Here is a 16635-nt window from a genome sequence, read left to right as displayed (position 1 = left end):
ATCTTCCTAATTCTTATTTTGAAAATCCGAGGAAACCAGATATTCACCATTTCCAAATGAATACCATAAGAATAAGGACTATATAGGCTAGTGATTTGGTTCAGATCAATACCTTAGAAATAAATATGAATCCTTAAAAATATTTATCACATGCTTTAAATCACATGCTTTAAATCTGTTTAAATGAGCAGATTTATTAGTGAAAAAAAAAGGAAAATCTTTCCATTTAATTGGCTCTCATTTCAAATTAATTTTTTTTTAATTTTTTTTTCAACGTTTATTTATTTTTGGGGCAGAGAGAGACAGATCATGAGCGGGGGAGGCGCAGAGGGAGAGGGAGACACAGAATCGGAAACAGGCTCCAGGCTCTGAGCCATCAGCCCAGGGCCTGACGCGGGGCTCGAACTCACGGACCGTGAGATCGTGACCTGGCTGAAGTCGGACGCTTAACCGACTGCGCCACCCAGGCGCCCCCAAATTAATTTAATAAACATGCATGTACTTCGGTTCTCCTATCCTGAATGTAGTGCTAGCAGCCTTGGGAATTGCACAGTAATTTACACTATGCTCTTTCCTTTCTTCATTTCCCATCATCATCCTGGCACACATTCTTTGCTCTATCTTACTTTGATTATTTGCATTTCCCAGCACCATCTTCTTACATCCCTGCTTATTTCACTTATTTTACCCTCTCCCTGAAGCTCCTTAGTCCATCTTTCCTTTGAAATGAGTCTTGTTTATCTTTAAAGACAACTCATGTAGTGCTTCCTCTGAGTTATCTTCCTTGATGCTTTATATGTGAGTTAGAGGCCTCTCTTCAACCTCATAATTATATAATATATGTATGGTACTTCAACATCAGTATTATAATCCTTAGTTCCTTTGTCCCAAACTTCATGGGATAGGAAATATCCCATATAGGGATAGTGTTCTTCACCACTTGAACCTTGAAGATTCAACAAAAAACAAATTAACAAACAATAACCTGGCACATAGTGAACACTGAATGAATATTTGTGGAGGGGTGCCTGGGTAGCTCAGTCGGTTGAGCATCCGACTTCCGCTCAGGTCGTGATCTTGGGAGTTTGTGAGTGTGAGCCCTGCATTGGGCTCTCTGCTGTCAGCACAGAGCCTGCTTCAGATCCTCTGTCCCTGCCTTTCTTTCTGTACCTCCCTCCCTCACTCTCTCTTCGTCTCCCTCAAAATAAATTAACTTTAAAAAAATTATAAAAAAAATATTTGTGGAAGGAATGAATAAATATCCCTAAGAGTTCATGATATAAGGAGAAATATAAGATTTAGGAAATAGCCAAATACAGGTACCAGGGATTATATGATTGTGGAGCCAAAGGAGTGATACAGGATGAGAGCATTAGACTTTCAAAGAAGAGAGAGAATATTTCAAGTTAAAGTGGTGTGGGAAGCAATGGATCCAAGTTGGAACTTGAACAAATTGGGTGGAGATGTGGGGGAATAAAGCAGGACAATAAGTCATGTTTTCATTTGAAATATTACTGTTTCTGTAGGAACATATTAACAGAGGGCAGAAGACAGCGGAAACTGATGCTTACTGTGGTCGTTATTCCCTGAAAAACCCAGCTGTTCTCTTTGACTCCACAGATGTTAAACCAAACAGACTACCATATGGAGACATTTTATTATTTCCTTATAATCAGGTGAACTCAACAAAATGATATGCTAATTTAATCTGTAAAATACCTTGATAATAAAATTTCCTGAAATATAAGACAGGGAAAACTGCTTGTCATGTGAAATCATGTCATGTTAGACAGGTACTGTGGTTCACATTCTGGGGCCTTGTGATTTCCTCTTCTGTTGGTTTTCAAAAAAAAAATGAAAAAAATATGTAATATCATGCACACGTATTCTGCTTTATCTTATAATTTCAGAGAAAATTACTTGCACATGAATTTAAATATTAAAACAATTAAAATGTATAATCTCCTCAATATATTTTATTTATTAAGAAGAAACAAAAATGGATAGCCATCATAGAGTGATCTTGGGTATCCAGTCAAGGAGAAGTGAAGGGAAAGCATGAGTAGAGATGGGAGTTTTAGGATAGGTATTTAAGATTAGCAATCATAGTCTTGTCTACCCTTTCTCTGGTTTTAAAATTCTCAAGTTGTGATATACATCCTCAAGTTCTAAGTTCTAAATATATTTGGTATGCTTAAGATGTTGTAGACATTAAGATTGGTATTTAACTACCATTTTACAGTGACATGCATCTTTACCTCTAAATGCTTAGCTGCATTCACATCCCAATAATCTACTTCAGTGTTTATCTCCTCTTTGTGTGTTTGGGCTTTTACATCCACTGTAGAGTTCACTTAGAGCTGGATTTAAATTTTACATTGCTACATGACTAAAGGGAGTGAATTATTTTCATTTTTTAAGGAAACCATATCTAAGAAAACAATAAGGAATTAATCCTTAATTGTAAGGTCGTTCAACTCCACTTCCTCTTCTAGAAAATCTTTCACAATTCTTCTATACCTAATTGGCTGAAATTAATTATCCCTGTCTCTGTGTTCTGAAATATTTTGTATGGAAAATTATCAATATTTATTTATTGGATTAGGTTGAGTTAACTTTAATTGCTATAAAACAACTTAAAGCTAAGATATTATTACTGATTTCTTTTTTAATTTTCTGTGTAGTTATGTTTAGCATACAAAGGATTCCTGGCAAATTATATTGCTCTAAAATTCCAATACCAAGACAGAAGCAAGATTACTAGAAGCAATGATATACAATTTACATATAACTTTACTAATGGAAACAAGTAAGTTACATTCTGTGAATGTAAAATGGAAGTTGTAATACAGTATATAACCTGAACATAAAACAAACCCACTCTTTGTTAACTTTTTAAATTTTTTTTCCACTTTTTGTTAGTTTGGGTTTTTTTGTTTTGTTTTTGAGAGAGAGTATGTACGCACACAAGCAGGAGAGGGGCAAAGAAAGAGAGGGAGAGAGAGAGACTTAAGCAGGCTCCACACCCAACGTGGAGCCTAACACAGGGGTCAATGTCACAACTATGAGGTTATGACTGGAGCCAAAAATCAAGATTTGGACGTTTAACTGACTGAGCCACCCAGATGCCCCACTTTTTGTTAGTTTTTGACAAATGCTGTGCAGCATAGATCTGACTGCCGTTTTCGTGCCCTCTACATTAGCATCCTGACAGAAATAATTGTGGCAAAAATAAATAGATAGATTATGAAAATAAGAATTGGTCTAGTGTTATCATCACCCATGACCATTTGAAAGGTAAAACAATGGTAAACCTTAAAATTTAAATCATGTATTATTAAATCTAATAATGTTCCCACTTACTGAAGGCAGGTAGAAAGAGACTCCTTTATCACAATATTGTCATTAAACTTTGATCACTGAAAACAAGGTGCTTTCTAAGTGTGAGCAGAGCAAATAAAATATTTCAATGAATATTTCAAAATTAATGGAGAAGAGACACTTTTTAATGCTTGGTTTGCCAAAAGTTAGACACATAGAAATGCAAGCAGAGAAATATAAGGGAAGAAGATAGATGTCTAAGAAAGCTATCTAATGACTATAATTGCCACACCCTCAAGCACAAGTTAGTTCTGCATAATTACGTTTTGTTTTTTATTATATCTTCTGAAATTTGTGTCAATCCACTTTTGTATTTCCATATAGAACACACATACAAATTTCACACACAATAGAGTCATAATGAAGACATACACATGCACATATACCCCTTTTTTATTTGAAAACGTGTTCTCCAGGTACATTTTGCTATAAACATTCCCTGCATGCTGAATTGAACAGATTAGATTGACAATTTTAGTTTTGGTGAGCATCACCTGCATGCGTTTGACTCATTCACTGTGACGAGATTTTGGAACATTTTACAGATCTTGGTTCTTTCATATTCGTCAAAGCATCACTCACCGTATTGCTAAATAGGTCTTTCCTTTTAACCTGCAATTTATCTGCTGTAAAATACATTTGATAAGACTGATGGGCTTCCTTTACCCTAAATGCTATGATATCTTTAAACAAGAATGTCATGATTTTCAGAGGAGTAGGGTTCACTGGGTAAAATTATTGCCAGTCAAGGCAAAGTAAACTCCCCTGCTCCTATTGTGTATTTCTAAATTTGCTTTGATTTAGGTTAGACAGGCCACCATCAAGTAGATGTGTTAGAGTTAGATTATTTTTAGTACAATGTTAGTGTTAGAAGTGCCATTGCCCCCCCAAGAATTATGGTATAACCTTTCCAAAACAGTGATTTTTGTAGCTATAAATCAGGTTTCAAAATCTGAAAAGTGAAATATGATTTTCTTTTAGAAAACACTGTTATCTAGGGATGCCTGCATGGCTCAGTCGGTTAAGCGTCAGACTTCTGCTCAGGTAATCTCACAGGTTGTGAATTCAAGCCCCGTGTCAGCTCAGAGCCTGGAGCCCACTTTGGATTCTGTGTCCTTCTCTCTCTTTGCCCCTCCCCCGCTCATGCTCTGTCTCTCTGTCTCAAAAATAAATAAATGTTAAAGAAATAATAATAATAATAAAACACTGTTATGTAGCCACAAAGACAGTGTGCTGTTCACTTAAGTTTTGATATCATTTGTAGTCTCTTTTTGTCTGATAAAGGGTCCTATTCAGTATACTAAATTTTCCAAGTAGTAGTTTCTTAAACTTTAGAATTATATAATTAGGGTAGAATTCTACTGAGACCCTAAGTGGTTTTTTTTTTTTCATATTTATTTAAAGAGCACTTTATCTTGCTGTAGTTCCACATATAGTTTTCTAAAAATATGTTAGTTTAAGCTAAGCTTTGAGGCACTGAGGTGGATCCCATGATGAGTTTGGGAACCATGAAGGAAATTAAAATAGTAGGTGCTCAAACAAACTAGTCAGTTAATAATTACAGCAGTAGCTGATATAAAGATTATTGTTAAATTGTGTTTAGTTATTTTGATGGCAATATTTTTCTCTTTGTTGCAAACTCTCATAGCTGAATTGCTTAACTATAACTCATAGAATTCCAATGCAGTTAATATCAAGTGCAAAATCTGAATCTAAATTACACATTTAAGGGGTAATGTGCTTTATGTAAATCACTTACCACTTTTGTCTCATATTAGGAGACAGTGCAACTCTAGGGAGCTCTTTTGGGAGTAATAACAAGTTCCAGTTTTGCTTCTTGTATTGAACTGAATTTACTGTTCTATCCTTGACATTTTTTACTAAAATAGTTTACTTAATTCTTGTGTCTTGTTTTTATTTATATGCTTGCTCTACACCAAGGCACATACTCCTTAATTTCCTTACCTATCGCTATAGAATATTTCACCTTCCTGTGGCTATTGCCAAGGCTACAAATAAAAGAAAACCTATATTTACAGTATACAACATTAAGTCTGTTACTACCAGTTCAAATTTCTGTCTGCTGTTTCTTGTTATGGCTGCACCTCTGTGCTAATAAAGTGTGTTTAATGGTCTTCTTGTGGGAAAAAAAACCACTTTCACTCTTTAAGAATTTAGTGTTTTTTTATAGTGTATTGGTTTACATTAATTAACCATATTTCAGCTGGACCTACACTTGCATAGACCTTCTGGACCTCATACAAGCCAAATACACTGGGACAAATTTTTCTCTTCAGAGGATTGGTTTACAGAAGGCATCAGAATCACAGGTTTTCTATGTAGACACAGTATACATTGGACAGACATCTACAGTGTCCGCATGGGATGGTATGTTGTATCATTTCATATCGATTCAAAACCTCTAAATCTATCTTGTAGAGAAATCTTACCATGGGAATTATTGTTTACTTTACATAGAAACATTAATCTCTAAATATTTGAGTCATTCTTTTATCTGAATATTATTATTTAAATAATATTATTTTTTATTCTAAGGATAAATGTACTCTTAATGAAAACTTTGTCATTATGGCAAGAATTAGTCTTTCTAGTCCTGGATTCTGTTTATATATATATAAACTGTGACAAATATTTTCATTTTGCTTTGTTTGATTTTTGAGAAACTAATCACAAAGATATGTATTCCTAAAAGGCAGCTATTGACATTGGCATCTGTTTGGTAGGATTAAACTGAATATTTTCATGGACATCATGGTGATAATTAATAATACTATAAATGAAAAATTTATTTCTGGTAGTCTAAGCATTGTTTTATAGTCATGTCAGTAGACTCCTACATATGAGCTGTGATAATAAAATAATTACAATTAAACTGTGATCTTTAAAAAAATCAACCTAATTCTAAACAGTCACCTTTAACAGTGACTACTCACACTTTTCAGAGAAATTTTAAAATCCTTTCCTTTGGAACTGCTTTCAAGTGCAAGGTCAAAAGTCAACTGGTTAAAATTAAATGTACTACTTTAGAGTCATTTCTTTTGAATCTGCTCTCACCAGAATTTACATTCTAATTAGTGGAGCACATATATAAGACAGCTCACTTGGGCTCAGATGGATGTTGTAGTTCAACAGATAGCATGCATTTAGCACCTACCATGTGCCAGGCACTGTACTAGCTACTAAAGAAATTGCTGTGGACAAGACAGCCCGAGTCCTGTCCTCATGGAGTGCACGTCTTAGCACTACATTCAGGAACCTAGGACAGAGCAGAGCTAACAGGCCCACAGAAGGCTACATGAAACCCAGGGTTTGGTGGCTTTTAAATATTTTCTTTTACCTGATAAAGCTCATATGTTGACAGACTTTAAAGCTTTATATTCTAGAAGTAAAAGTTTGCCAAGCTCCAAAAACTACTTGTCTTAAGATCTTCTTTCTAAAATTTGATTCTAAACAGCTATTCCTATTCCATGACATGGATATTATTTGATGATTTTCTTTTTTAGCAGAAGAAGCTATGAAATTTTATTTTCCATTTATTCCATGTTCTTTAGAAATGCCAAAGAGAAGACTTCCAGCATTAGCAAATAAAGGGATATTTTTAAAGAACTTTCAGGTGAATCAGACCAAAATTAATGGATCAAGTATTACCAACCAATATTCTGTCACCATGACTTCATATAATTGCAGTTATAATATACCCATGATGGCTGTGAGCTTTGCACAGGTAAGCACAGAATTTTGCAACTTACTGTTTTCAATTTATGGAAAATTAGCTTTGATCTAATAACCTTTTTAAAAAATTTTTACAAATGGCTGACATTCAGATGGAATATCTTTTAATAGGACAAGATAATTATTCTAAGCATAAATGAAGAGTTAGAGGCTTGTTAGACTTGAGCATGAAAATTCACTTTAAGCATTAAGAAAGTCTTTAAGAAATATATCTATGGGAAAAAACAAGGGGAAACTGTCTTAAGAAACAGATTTAACTAGAATTTTCTCTGTTGACTTGAAAGGAAATGCTATGGGCTCTTTCAGTAAAAGTTTTGAACGGAGATTGTTGAAAGAAAATTTGAAATTCTGCAATATGTTCTTAAATGTTTCTGTTAGAAACACCACTTTTTGCTTGTATCAAAATTGGTACTGGGAGGAAAAAGATAGGTTTCCAGAATTCCAAAAGGACCTGAATAATTTTTGTACTGCTTGAGTTATTTATAATAAGATCAGTATTAAATACTATAAATGTAAGTATTTTAAAATGTAATGTCCTCCAAAACTATCCAAGGAATTAATATAATTTTCCACAGTGAATCAAAAACAAGTATAATAAGCTCTAGATTGGAGTTAAATAGTAATTAAATATTTTTGTGAAAGTCTCAAAGAGTGTTTTGCTTAATGGTAGTCTGATTCTGTGATTAAAAATACAGGAAAACTCTTAAGTATTCCACAAAAGTTGCTTTACCCTATGCTGGCGCAATGTTGTAATCTTAGTATCTTCAAGATGAAATGTCTTATAAATATGTTTCAGTCGTTTACGCTTAGTTGCACAACAGAATGTAGTATCAGGGGTTTGTGTTGTTAAATAATCAGTGACATCAGCTCCCATTTTTCAAGATTCCTCATTAAAATTGGTAATTGTATCCTCTAGCTTTTGTTATTCAGTCAAAGTTAAATTAAGGAATATGGGACATATGTTTGTGACCTTTTTAAAAAAACTCCAGTGAAAGATACACGCAGTAATGTGCACATCTGTTAAATGTTATTTGTATTGATAAATAATCCAGTATGTGCTCTTTTGCATCTAGCTGCTTCTGTTTGATATTATGAGATTTGTGTGTTGCATGTAGCTGTGGTTCATTCTTTGTCATTGCTTTACCGTATTCCGTGGTGTGAGTATACCACAATTTAACCATCCTGTTGATGGGCTTTTGTCTTATTTCCAGTTTGGGGCTATTATGAATAAAGCTGCTGTGAACTTACGTCTTTTGGCAATTATGTTGACTCTTTTCTGTGGGCAGTGAGGCTTAAAGTTTTAAATTCCACAAGATTCACAGACAACCATGAGGGATCTGAAGCAGGAGGATGTTATCATTTTCACTAGTACAGTCACTGTATGAATTTTTATAGCATGTGTTGCTTTTGTCAATTGATTGGCACTCAACGTTAGGCAGGTTTTTCTTGAGTCTGGATCAGAATCTGTGCTGATTATATACTTCGGTATATTGTTAGTTTTCTAGTCCCCATATGTTATTTCTCCAAAGAGATTTTCAGTTTTTTGATAGCAAAGACTTCATCTTATGTTTCTTTGCCTCCCCACAGTGATTAGCACTGTACCTTGAATGGGATGCCTGTTCAATAAATATTTGTTCGTTGAGTGATGGAGGGTACACTCTGAATTAATGAGGTATTACTAAGGTTCCAGCTGATTGCTGCACAGATGACTGAGTTGACTTTGGCCTCATTATTGCAGCTTTGTAGGTATGGCCTGTGTTGATTTATGTGACTCTCCTTAATGTTCTGAGGAATCCTGAATACCTGAGGCTCATTTATGTCATGTCACAGGATTGTACAATGGTGAAATAGAAATCACGTTAGCTGTTGTTATGTTTAATCATTTTATCAATATTTATTTTGGAAATTAGATAATCACAAATGAGACAGAGAATGAGTCTGTTTACAGAGGAAATAATTGGCCAGGGGAGTCAAAGATTCGTATTCAGAGAATTCAAGCCGCATCTCCACCTCTAAGTGGCAGCTTTGACATTCAAGCTTATGGACACATTCTCAAAGGTATATGACAAAAGTTCAGAACGGTTGGACAATGCCAATCTAGGCAGCCATAATAAAAAATTTGGTGTATTTCTTTCTAATATGATTTCCCTACATAATTTATATCCTTGAGATTATGTTAGTGACATAAAGCTAAATTATCCAGAACAAATTATATTTTCACTTTTTCTTTATTGCCTCACCAGATATACCAGGTTACATTCCCAAAAGTTTGTTTTTCTTTTATGTCCCCAGCTTATAGGTTCTCTATAAAGTTAATCAATAATCAAAAATAAAAGTTTTTGAGCCAGAGCTATCATCTGAGGTACGTTACTCATGTAATTTTTGCTTCCAAGAGATTCATAAATTCTTGGCCTAAATAAGACACAAATTATTTTTACTATATTGGAGGAGGACAGTTGGCTTACAATATGTAGCACACACTTCATGGATTTTAAGGGTGAAATCGGTTTGTGAATTTTTGACCCCTGCTATTTGCTGTCCCTCTGTTGAATGCAGGCCTTCCCGCCACTGTGTCGGCTGCAGATTTACAGTTTGCTCTCCAGAGTGTGGAAGAAGTGGGACGAGTCTCAGTAACACGGGAGGGAACGTGTGCTGGATACTCATGGAACATCCAGTGGAGAAGCACACGTGGAAGGCAGAATCTTCTACAGGTTCCCTCCTCTGGCTTGGCTTTTGTTTGTTTGTTTGTTTGTTTTCCATGTGTTGCTAGCTTATTGCACCTTGCCTCATTTTTTTTTTTTAAAGAATTAGAGACTGTCTATATTTAAAAAATGCAAACTATAGACTAAACATTAAAAAAGAGAAATTGAGGGAAGATTGTTCTAAGTTAAGTTGATTCGATATTCTCTTTCATGGAGAATTGCTGTTGGTACTTTATTTGCTGTCCCCTCTGGAAAGAGACCAGGGATATGTGTTAGAAGACCCTTGATAGGGGCAGGAGGAGCCCAGGCAGGGCTTATAGGTTATCCTGTGTACCCCCAGGTAATTCCTGTGGTAAGCTGTTATCTAATTACCTTTGCTTAGTTAGAGTGTGAAGGGGGTCAGAGGAGAGGAGTTGTACCCAGAGTATGTGAAGGAAAGGAATCTAGAGGAGTCTGGGGGCTCAGACTGTCAAAAACATTAAAAAGATGATGCTTTTGAGTGATAGTAAGAGTGTGAGGGAGGAGTCTCTCGTGCACTATTGGCGAGAAAGTTGATTCGTGTGATCATTTTAGGGGATTATTTAGTAGAATCTGAATATAGATACCTTCTGATTTAGCAATCTCAGCTATATAACTATAATACTGAAATAATAACACAAATATGAAATGATGTAGGCACAAAAGTAGTCACTGTGATAGTATTTGTAATAGTAAAAACCTAGCAACCTGGCCCCATCAAGAGAAGAATGGTTGTTAAAATGACACAACATTAGCCTGAATACCATGCAGCCATATATAGTGTAGACCCACGTATATTCACCCAGAAAGGTGTCCATGACAGAAGGTGGAAGAAAATACAGAAATCTACTTATGGGACCATTTTGAGAAAAGAAAAAAAATGAGGAGAGAGGGGAAAGAGGAGACCAAAAAAAAAAAAAAAAACCCGTATATAAATGTAACATATGATGTACCTTACATAGACTATGGGTGTGCAGAATAGTAACAGTCATAAAGATATGGAGGTAATTTAAGAAAACACATGGTCTGGAACTAGAATTAGCAGATTCTGTAGCTGAGTGGCTCTTAGTGACTGGTCTTCCTCTTGGTATCTCTGCTGATGTCTGTGCATTTACCCCCTTGTCTCTTTTCTGACCAGTCCTTCCCTGCTTGCTCATCACTTCTGCTTCTTATCACCACTTTAGCACACACAGGGCCCAGCGTGGAGACTCCTGTCTCTTTGCTAGCCACTGTATATATGAGAAGGCTGGCATGTTGGCAGAGGGATTTTGAAATAACCAAGTTGTATGTATTGATTTGATTTTATTCATTTTTATCATTGGCAAAAAATATAATTCCACAAATGGATGAAAAACCAGGATAATCAGGGGTGAAAAATGCTGAAGGGGAAAAGTTGACTCTCAGGTGGAAAGAGGTATAACTCATTCAACTATTCAAAAATCATTTATCAGAATGGTCACATTTAGGACAATCATAGAACATTTTGAGAAAATAAAATTTAGTAAATTGGTTTTCCTTAGACATGCTTTATTCTAAAATTCAGGTTGATTTTAGTCATTCAGTTCAACTTGTAATTGATGTAATATATTATAATGCAATCATGTTAGCCCTTTTGGGGGGGGTAGATTATGTTCACTTTGGAAGAGGCTCCTTTTTCAAAAAATGTGACTAAAGTGCTTTTTTCAATGATTTTTTTCATCTTTGACTTTTATTCACTTTCAACCTTGCTTAATTAAAAAAAAACTAGTACAGTCATATTTATCATAGCCTTTCTAGTAAAATAATTTTGTGTAAAAATAGATTAATGATTCCAATATTATTGGAGAAAAGGCTAATATGACAGTTACGAAGATAAAAGATGGTGGCTTATTCAGACGGCGCATACTTGGAGACCTACTTCGTACACCCAACCAACAGCCACAGGTATTTCTGAAACTTTTCTCATGACCTGTAACATAATTTTAAATATGTACCAAGTTTGTAATACATTAAAGACCTGTTGAAACAGCAGGAATGATGTCTTTATTTTCATCTGAATATTAACTCAATAATATTATTATGACTTTTGGGAAAATTACCTTCCTTATGATAAAAGTGTGGATTTCTAAGCTTGACTACTACCTGTTAGAATTTGAAAATATGCTTTTTAATTTAATCTTTAGTTATTCTGTGAAGTGATTATTAGCATTCCTACTTTAATGATGAGGAAATTAATATGTAATGAATGTAGGTGACTTTCACAAGAGCATCCTTTATTGTCCTTCATAGCACTTATCACTGCTAGGGCATAATATGCACTTACTTCTTTTTCTTTATGCTTATTTATTTATTTTGAGAGAGAGAGAGAGAGAGACTGAGAAGGGAAAGCACATGTATGTGTGCACAAGCACAGGAGGGGCAGAGAAAGAGGGAGAGAGAATCCTAGGCAGGCTCTGTGCTGTCAGCGCAGAGCCCAATGTGGGGGCTCCATTGCACAAACCAGTAGATCATGACCTGAGCTGAAATCAAAAGTCAGACACTTAACTGACTTAGCCACCCAGGCACCTTGCATTTACTTAAAAAAAATTTATAGTGCGACTCTCTGTCTCCCCCCCCCCCCCCACTAGAATATAAATTGAGTGACAGCAGGGATGTTGTGTTTAATGTTGTCTTAATGCATTTTAACACTTAGAACTGTGCCTTTGCATACGAGGCACATTTGCTGAATGAATGGTCAAAGCAGAGAGTATAAATAGACTAATTTTTGAAAACAAACAAGCAAACAAACAAAACCCCATCATTTGTTTAAATCTTATGTATATTCTCCATAGCTGTGCTACCCGTTCTCTGTTTCTGTGTTTCATTATTTGAAGGTTGAAGTCTATGTCAACGGAGGTCCAGCTAAGTGTTCAGGTGACTGTGGGTTTACGTGGGATTTCATGGCGACTCCAGTAGTCCGGGCCATAAACCCATCTCAAGGTAATCTCCCGCTTTTTAACTTGGAGTAGAGTGTGGAAGACGAGTAGCAAAAGTGTAAACTAATAATGATTTTTAAACATACTGGTTTCACCACCTCAGGCATGCAGACATTGCTACATAGTTTTAAAAAAATCTATCAGAAAGCTGTGGAAAGAGCATTAATTACTTACTTTTGAAAAACAAATCACACTTGAAGTTGGACTCGCCAGTCTACTTCTCTAGTTTCACCACGTTAGAGTCGGGTCTCTAAAATTTCACTCTGACGAGGCATTTTTGTGAAATTCTGCTTGCTAGGGTATTAACAGGAATGTTTCGTCAGATGAGACCACTTTTAGGAGATTTAGTACTAAAAAGCTGGTAATGAGACAGCTGCTGTTGAGTAAAAGAAAATTAGGTCCTAGACTTGAGAATTAGAGGAAAACGCATTGCCAAGAACTCAGTCTTAGATGACACATTGTACCATATCTTCATATTATGTAATTACTTTAAAAACGTGATTATTCTTTGTGTCTGAACTCCCCAGCACGAAAGTAAACAGCAGGGGCTAAAGATTGTAAGGAGTGGCTTTTCTTTTCAGTCAGAATGCTAAACTCAGATGGTATAATCACAGATTTAATCTTGGTAGCTAGTAGGAAAATTCATCTGCTAATTATATATCACCAAAAAAAAAAAAAAAGAAAGAAAATTTAAAAAATAACTCATCTTTGTGTTGAAAGAATATGTTCTTCAGACTTCTTTACAGTAATGATATTACTTTGGGATAATCCATGTTACATGGGATCAAAACTATCAAATGTAAAAATTTGATGAACTTTAATTTGGTTGTGGTCCCTTGATATTTATATTTTTACATCTATCCTTGTATCTTATAATGAATTTCCACTTTTATATGTACTTCCTGAAAAAAACTGTTTCTTACTCAAAATAATTAACAATCTAAATTGCTTTTTTGCCATATTTTGATAAATTTTAAAATAATGAAAAGATAAGTATAAATAATGCTGTAAAAAACACCTATCTTCTCTTCACTGAAAATTAATGCAGTTAACAGTTTGTCATATTTACTTCCAATTATCAATTTAAGAAAGAAAATTTTATAGGAACAGCTAAAGTCCTCTTGAAACACAATCTCTGGTTCTAGTTCCTAAAGATCTCCCCAGAGGCAGTCACAATAATTAATTTTGTGTGTATTCTTCCATGCCGTTGTTAATACCTTTTGTAAAGAACACACACACATAAGGTAATTTTAGTGTTTTTAAGCTTGTGAAAGAGATGTTAAAATGTAAACATCAGAGAAATTATGCTGTAAATATTATTTGCATCTGACTTTTGTCATTCAGCATTCCTTTTGAGAAATATATATATGTTTTTATGCATAGCTAATTTGTCATTTAAAAATACTTCATGAATATACCAGCTTATTTTTGTCTCTGTTGATGGACATCTAGATTGTTTACAAACTTTTGTTTTTACATATAATTGCATTGAGCTTTGTTGTACAAATCTCCTAAGGTGTACATGCTAGAGCTTATTTAGGGTACATGCCCAGAGATAGAATTGCTGGATAATAATTGAGTATGTGTGTATTCAGCTTATTAGATGGCCAAATTTCTCTCCAACATGCCTGTACCTCCAGCATATGTGAGAGCACTGTATTCCTCACATCGATGTCAATACTTAGATTATCAGCCTCCTAATTCTGGTCAATCTGATGGGTGAAAGAAATTATCTCATCATTGTTTTAATTTGTCTTTTCGCTGATGAATAATGCATGTAAGCATCTTCTTATTGGTTCTTGGACATTTAGAGTATTTCTTCTGCAAATTGCTTGTTAACATCCTTTATTTATCAGATTGTCTTTTTTCTACTGACTTGTAGCTGTGTATTTTATATTATGTTTACTGATCCTCTAGCACATCTTCTCCCAGTATGTCACCTGCATGTTGTTTTAGTATCTTGTTTATGGGAACAGTCAAATCACTGATTTATTCCAGTTTATTTATCTTTTCCTTTATGGTTAACCATGACTTTTTAATGTTATTTAAGAAAACCATCTGTACATTAAAGTTAAGATGTTTGATTATGTTTTCTTCTAAAATTCAAGAGGTTGACATTTTTCATTCTTAGCTATTAAAATCCATGTGGAATCCATCTTGTATGTGATGTTATATAAGTAGGGTGACTATACCACTTATTGCCCAAATCTGGACACACTTTTTTTTATAATATGTGAAGTTTATTGTCAAATTGGTTTCCATACAACACCCAGTGCTCATCCCAAAAGATGCCCTCTTCAATACCCATCACCCACCCCCCGTCCCCCCACCCCCCATCAACCCTCAGTTTGTTCTCAGTTTTTAGGAGTCTCTTATGCTTTGGCTCTCTCCCACTCTAACCTCTTTTTCTTTTTCCTTCCCCTCCCCCATGAGTTTCTGTTAAATTTCTCAGGATCCACATAAGAGTGAAAACATATGGTATCTGTCTTTCTCTGTATAGCTTATTTCACTTAGCATAACAGTCTCCAGTTCCATCCACGTTGCTACAAAGGGCCATATTTCATTCTTTCTCATTGCCATGCAGTACTCCATTGTGTATATAAACCACAATTTCTTTATCCATTCATCGGTTGATGGACATTTAGGCTCTTTCCATAATTTGGCTATTGTTGAGAGTGCTGCTATAAACATTGGGGTACAAGTGCCCCTATGCATCAGCACTCCTGTATTCCTTGGGTAAATTCCTAACAGTCATAGGGTCGGTCTATTTTTAGTTTTTTGAGGAACCTCCACACTGTTTTCCAGAGCGGCTGTACCAGTTTGCATTCCCACCAACAGTGCAAGAGGGTTCCCGTTTCTCCACATCCTCTCCAGCATCTATAGTTGGACACTCTTAAGAATGAATGGAAAAAACAGTTATGAGTAAAATGCTGAGACAGAGGGTGTACCCTGGGAATATCTCAGCCACTTGAGGATGCATATTACCCCAGACAGAGGAAGCTTATTTTATCACAAGTGGAAAGTGACCACAAGTATTGTGCAGTTCATCTTTTTTCTCATGAATTTGTGATGGCAGTTCTGTCATACGATAAGTTATCATATAGGGATGCCTGTTTAATTTGTCATAACGATAATTTTCCTTATATCATTCCATACTTCAGACAGATATTCTGCTGCTAATCTCTATCAACACAGATTTAAAATATGAACAAATATAGAGCAATTCAATGGGAAAAAATTTACCATTGGTAAATATGTGTCTGTTTTCCCTGCTTATTTACCAGCTTATTGTTTATAGCCTTTAGATGAAAATAGGCTTATTTGTCTCTGCAAAACATTTGACTTCATAACAACAGATTCTTTGTTTTTTTTCTTTTTCATATTGTTATTTAAATTGATCATTTTCAGGATCCTTTGAAGAAAGCACAATTCTAACCATAGTAGGCTCTGGATTTTCCCCCAGTTCAGCTGTATTGGTCTCTGTTGGACCAGTGGGTTGCTCTCTTCTTTCTGTGGATGGTAGGTCCTTTGTAAAATTATTATTATTACATTTAATTGTTTTTCTCATAAGAGAAAATAGAGTCAAAGAGTAGTATTAAAATAGTCCTTCTGTAGAGTACCTCTGGGGACATGAAATTGGCAAACTTCTCAGGATAAATGCATTATGGGTTTTTTTTTTTTTTTTTTTTTAAAGGTTTGTTTATTTTTGAGAGAGAGACAGAGTGTGAGCAGGGGAGGAGCAGAGAGAGAGGGAGGCCGAAGCAGAATCTGAAGTAGGCTCCAGTCTCTGAGTTGTCAGCACAGAGCCCAATGTGGGGCTCGAACCC

General features: G+C 35.1%; 1 protein-coding gene across 2 annotated transcripts in view; it reads left to right on the top strand.

Annotated features, from left to right (window-relative positions):
- PKHD1L1 (PKHD1 like 1) overlaps positions 1-16635 on the top strand; it is a 157581-nt gene that overhangs the window by 41202 nt on the left and 99744 nt on the right. For both annotated transcript variants that reach the window (XM_045453885.1, XM_045453884.1), the window contains exons 20-28: positions 1527-1676; positions 2685-2809; positions 5606-5769; positions 6954-7126; positions 9045-9192; positions 9691-9845; positions 11655-11777; positions 12707-12812; positions 16217-16327. In XM_045453885.1, coding sequence (XP_045309841.1) covers positions 1527-1676; positions 2685-2809; positions 5606-5769; positions 6954-7126; positions 9045-9192; positions 9691-9845; positions 11655-11777; positions 12707-12812; positions 16217-16327 — 1255 coding nt within the window. The remainder of the gene's footprint in view (positions 1-1526; positions 1677-2684; positions 2810-5605; positions 5770-6953; positions 7127-9044; positions 9193-9690; positions 9846-11654; positions 11778-12706; positions 12813-16216; positions 16328-16635) is intronic.

Source organism: Leopardus geoffroyi, chromosome C3 (genome assembly GCF_018350155.1).
Source record: "Leopardus geoffroyi isolate Oge1 chromosome C3, O.geoffroyi_Oge1_pat1.0, whole genome shotgun sequence".
Classification (NCBI taxonomy): domain Eukaryota; kingdom Metazoa; phylum Chordata; class Mammalia; order Carnivora; family Felidae; genus Leopardus; species Leopardus geoffroyi.
Note: the sequence above shows the minus strand (reverse complement) of the source record. Positions and strands in the feature narration are given on the sequence as shown.